General features: G+C 38.8%; 1 protein-coding gene across 5 annotated transcripts in view; it reads right to left on the minus strand.

Annotated features, from left to right (window-relative positions):
* Nucleotides 1–241: 241 nt before the first annotated feature.
* LOC125875811 (replication factor C subunit 3-like) overlaps nucleotides 242–5,945 on the minus strand; it is a 22,157-nt gene continuing 16,453 nt past the window's right edge. For all 5 annotated transcript variants that reach the window (XR_007447464.1, XR_007447463.1, XM_049556873.1 and 2 more), the window contains one exon: nucleotides 242–700. Coding sequence is in view for 3 of the 5 variants with exons in the window: in XM_049556854.1 (XP_049412811.1) it covers nucleotides 642–700 (59 nt within the window). In the remaining 2 variants the exon portion in view is untranslated. The remainder of the gene's footprint in view (nucleotides 701–5,945) is intronic.

Genomic DNA, 5,945 nt, shown 5'->3' on the forward strand with positions numbered 1-5,945 from the left:
AGCATTTGTGTAATGTTCTGAATTACTGTTTATATCTCCAAGGTAAAAGTTATATACACCGTAATAATAAAGTTTACAAGGCACGAAATCATCATTAAGAGCGTGAATCTGCCTTTGGAATACCCTCAAACCATTTGAGTTTTTGGGCGTTACTATATATCTCATGTAACAAATTTAACCATACTAGTTAACTCATGATAGATAGTACGTTTTGGTATAACATCCTTTCAGTGCAAAACTCTGAACTAGCAAATGCCCAATATTGTCATTTCTTGTTTTTCCTTTAGGTCTAGCAGTCAGCAATAAGCTGCAAATTGAATTGTTTACCACCAAAACTCATACCCACAATTTGATACACCTACTCCTTGTAGTTCATTCACTTTCCTCATCAAAGGGGCTAGGGAGATGGGGGAAAAATTAACTGCAACATGTACCATTACCTTGCACCCACCGCGACATGGCAATTGCAAAGATACTAGCAGTGCACAATCCTAAGTGGAGTATGATTCTGGTACAGTAATGTCTAGGCACAATTGTACAGCCCAAATTAAATTAAAACACGACAGGACATGAGCACAACGGACAAAGAAAACTTTTTCCTACTGCCAAACAGCTCCATACTACTTTTCAGATCTTCTATCTTAGCCAAATGTTGAAATAAGGAAACTCTTGTAGATGCTCATGAATTTGGCCACAAATGCTGCAAAAACAAATCAAAGATGAGGTACCAAATAAGCTCGACAGACATCAAACCATAACCGGAGGTTAACAAAATCACATCTTTAAGTACAAATATCTAGAAGAACTATTTAACTTTAGCAACAAAAACTGTGATTACTGAGCAAGCTTGGTCTGTAGCTTAAATCATTATGACACCATTAAGTGTGAACATCTATCATGCTTCTCCAATTAAGTGTATATCTGCCTCTGCCAAACAGCAGACTATACAGTCATACACCTGCTGCAAATACATGCTAAAGAGTGGAATTAAGCAATCCCTTGCTGCCAAATATTAACTCCCTGATTGTTACAAATGGACTGTCATCGTCACTCACTCTCAATTTGTAGATGGCTCTTAATTGGACCATTTATGGGTGTAAAGCAAAATCAACTTTTAACGTATATTGAGCCCCTTCCCCCTTCAGTGACCAACTTTGAGTTAAATCCCAAACTAAAAAAATTGCTCCATGACCCATTTATTATGCACAGCTTTGGGATAAATTCCTCAGTTTTTTCTGCTCCAAGTTACAAATGAGAGACTAAAAGTACTTAGACTAATAAGAAAACAACAAACTAATGTCTTATTTCCTACAAACAGGCACCCCTAGTAATTGAAGAAACATTCCGTTAGCTTCAATCATTCTGTTCAAGGTGTCCATCAAAACTCTTCCACACTAGCATGCACTCCAGTCACATATAAACACACCTAATACATGAAACGGAGAAACTATGCTTATATGATAACCCTTTGTTGATGTGCTCACTGTGATGGGATTTAAGTATATTTAGTCACGCAGTTCAACACAATATAAACTCAAATATATATACACAAAACTGTAAAGTTGATCCCACAAGCAGAAAGTTCATAAAATTTCTTTCCCTGCCATTTTCCCAGCTTCTGGTATTGTCAATTGATGATAATCCCATATTCATATCTTGTTTTATTGACAAGATTTCCGAGCAAGGCATAACAATATCTTGGGGATATAAAATGTGAGAAGTAAGAAAGCACACATCTATATTGCTCGGACTCTTCAAAAATGTTGACGGGTGAATGACAAATCTTCAAAAGTAGTGCATATTTGGAGGATCCACACGGGTGCGGCAGTATTTTGGGAGAGCCCGAGCAACATAACATGGAGAAAGGAGGGCATTGGCTGGAATATCCAAATACTGAAATGGTGCAACTAACATTAACAGGGATAAGCAAATCAAGTACCCAACTTTGTCTTTTTCACAGAAAAGGAACATATTGAGTACATAGAAAATCCATGTGCAGTATAATTGAAAAGACAGCTTAGGTAATTTGATTTACATCCTGAGCAACGGTTGGCTGTCCTTGACAGTAGCTTATCAGGAAGTTAGCATATCATAAAAGAAACCTGGAAGTAATTTGAATCCCATAGAAGTGTTTATGGCTCTAAACTCAACTCACGTTTGTCTCAACTCTGGGAGTCCATTCATGCATCCATTTCCTTAAGTCAGTGTAATTCTATTTCAGGGGTCTGGAGTATATCAACAGTTTTCTTAAAATTGAGATTTGGCGCCAAACATTCAACTGTGAGATGCACCTAAATCACCTAACATGCAACCCCAAATAGGACATCGGTCTTATTTAGTACTTCCCAGAATGTTCCTTGAGACTTTTGCTTTTTTTCTTTTTAAGCTACTCCTATATATCAACCCCCAAGGTTAACGGTTCACATGCTAGACATTCCTCTGCCTCTGCTAACAGTATTACTTCTTCCTTATTAAAAATAGTTTTACTTCATTTTTTTAATTTCTAATTTTCAAAAGGTAATACTGTCAATGATAACGGCTGTTACTTTACAGAGGTCACTTTCAAGCTTTTCCAACATTTCTTTTTCATAGGTTGGTAAAAAGTTTCATTCATCAAAATGGCACCAAGGTGGTGTTGGGAGATTACAGCAGGGATATTACAAAAACCTCAGTTCCTCTCCACTTTAGCATGTGAGGTAACTGAGGAACTCCAATAGACTATCTACATCATACACCTTCCGAGATTGAGCACTGTTTAACTTGGAATATAGTTTGATTCAAGTAAAGTTGAAAAGTAGAGAAAAATGCTTGCATGTTAGGGTGTCTCATTAGAAGTAAATGAGAAAATCAAAAGTTGCTAACAATGTCCCTTTCCCTTATTTGGCAAGCAAAACAGAAAGGGAAAGGAAAAAAAGGAAAAACTGAAAACACATTTTCTAGAGGTGGCAAGTTAAAAGACATGAAATCTATTCAGTGAACTCATCCATAATAAATAATACTACTTAGCAATTCATCGATATATAGATAAGAAGGGTATGCCGGTGCAGAAAACATCCCGCATTCACGCAAGGTTCCAGGAAAGGACCAGACCCCAAGGGGTGTGATGTAGACCGTCTACCCAAATACAAGCATTAGTAGCTGCTACAACGGACCATCCATATACAGACAATATCTTTGTTAGAACAGTGGAGCGGGGGCTAGCTAGCCCACACCTCAACTTGTTCCACGGGGTATCTGCTACCTTCCACCAACACAGGTACCGAGTAACTCCATCCACCAAGACTTGGACAGATGGGAAGAAATCACCTAGTGTTTTTGCTTCACCGGATTTGGACCTAAGACCCTATGATTCTCAACCCACTATATTGACTATTAGAGGTCACACCATTGAGCGCTCATCCAGATACAATTTTTGTATCAGACCATACAGATACAATATCTCCACCATCACATTCCTCGACCTACAATTTTTTTATATTCCTTATGCACTAAAATCAAATGATTTTTTTATGACAATCTGAAAATTATCTTTCTTTTTGTGGATGACCATGGTGTTTGGGACAGCTTGCGCACACCTCAACTAATGTCATGTGGTAACTGATACCTCAAATTTATCATTCATACTACTAACTTCAAGCTTAAACAAGAACTAACGATATTTATGTATGGAGAGAGTACGGTAGGGCATACACCGAGTTCTTATAATAATTTCTCACCCTACCCATACACATGACTAGTTCTGGAATTGTAATTCTCACCTTCCCCTTACAAACTCATTTGGAGGCACCACAATGATGGAATTTTCACTGTTAACAGAGTATACAAAAGGGGACTGAGTGTAGGTGCAGGCAGGTCAACTGGACCTTGGAATACTATATGGAAGAGTGTGGCTCCTAAAAAAGTGAAATGCTTCACTTGGCTAGTAGCTAGGAAAGCATGCTTGACACATGAGGCATTGCAAAAAAGGGGGTCCATCATAGCATCTAGATGCCTCCTCTGCAAGGAGGCACTAGAAACCAACAAACACCTTTTCATGCATTGCAAAGTAACGACACAAGTTTGGGCTATGTTCACTTCCATTACTGGAATCAACTGGATCATGCCTGAACATACTGCAGACTTGCTTAGCTGTTGGATCAAAAGAGGAGGAAGCAAAAGCCAAAAAAGATGGTGGAGGACAGTCCCAGCCTGNNGTGCAGGCAGGTCAACTGGACCTTGGAATACTATATGGAAGAGTGTGGCTCCTAAAAAAGTGAAATGCTTCACTTGGCTAGTAGCTAGGAAAGCATGCTTGAAACATGAGGCATTGCAAAAAAGGGGTCCATCATAGCATCTAGATGCCTCCTCTGCAAGGAAGCACTAGAAACCAACAAACACCTTTTCATGCATTGCAAAGTAACGACACAAGTTTGGGCTATGTTCACTTCCATTGCTGGAATCAACTGGATCATGCCTGAACATACTGCAGACTTGCTTAGCTGTTGGATCAAAAGAGGAGGAAGCAAAAGCCAAAAAAGATGGTGGAGGACAGTCCCAGCCTGCATCTGCATCTGGTGGACCATTTGGAAGGAAAGGAATCAGAGGATCTTTGAAGGAAAAGAATCCTCTACTTTGAAGATTAAGTGGAAAGTTATTACTTCACTAGGTTTTTGGTGTAAAGAACAGAGTATAGAAGAGGAAATCCAACTAGTGGATTTTATAGGCTCTTTGTAAGTATCTCTTTTCTTTTTTGTAAACTTTTTGGAGTTGGCCAGCATAGCCTTAATGCTGAATGAATACAATTTACCAATTTCAAAAAAAAAAATTACAATACATGCAAATATTTACAGGTTGAATGAGAATCATCTCTATCTCCAAGCAAAGATAAACCTTATTTTCCTTTCAGTTTCTTACTTCAACAGAGGTACATTTCGGTTTCCTTAAACCAGATAATGCATATTCTAGAAGTTGCCTTGGCATCCCAAGGGGAGGTACATCATCATACCTAGTGTGATTTCACTGGGTTTGAGAATGGTAGTGTGTAGTGTGTACACAGTCTTGCCCCGATGTTGTGAAGGTAAAGAGGTTGCTTTCGATAGACCCTCAGGCTCAAGTAAAGCATAATAATAACAAGTATAGAAAGGAAATACAGTAGTGAAGGAGTCATGTTAAAAATAAAGTAGAAGAGAGCAGTAGCAACAACAAAAAATACGGTAACCGAAGTAGAGGAAACAACAGGTGGTAATAAAACAAAGAATAAGATAGTAGAAAAGTAATAATTGGAACAATACTGATAAGGAAAACTAGTCAATGTTCGACTACCTATCAATCTTTTACCCTAATCCTCGACCTCCATACCCACTTATCTAAGATCATGTATGCAGTAAGTTACACGTGTGTCATATCCTATCTAATCACATCTCGGCACTACTTATTAGGCCTATCTCTACCTATCCTCAAACCTACCATAGCCAACGTCTCACATCTCCTCACTGGGGCATCTGTGCATCTCCACTTCACATGCTCTCACCTCGCCCGGAATTTCTTGGTTCCTAATTGTTAGAATAGAAATAAGTATTTCCTACTTAGAATAGAAATAGGAATAGGAATAGGAATAGGAATAAGAATAGGAATCCTAGTTGGAAAAGGATTCCAATGTAGTGTCTATAAATAGGGTCTCAATGTAACTATTTAGAAACAACAATTCAATAATATTCTTTTCCTATATTTCTCACATGGTATCAGAGCATTGGTGAGAACAAACAAGTCACCGTATGTCTATGTCAATTTCCGGTGACTGTTGGGTCTAATTTTGTTATTCTTTTTTCTTTCTGTGGGTGTTGTGCGAAAACCAACACCACCACGAGGCTCGGAAAGCCCCCGCGACCAAACCCCAGCCAAAACCACCGGAAAACACCACCCCACGCGCTCTCACGCGCCGATCGGAGGTGGTAGTTTCCGGCGAG

Source organism: Solanum stenotomum, chromosome 1 (assembly GCF_019186545.1).
Source record: "Solanum stenotomum isolate F172 chromosome 1, ASM1918654v1, whole genome shotgun sequence".
Lineage (NCBI taxonomy): Eukaryota > Viridiplantae > Streptophyta > Magnoliopsida > Solanales > Solanaceae > Solanum > Solanum stenotomum.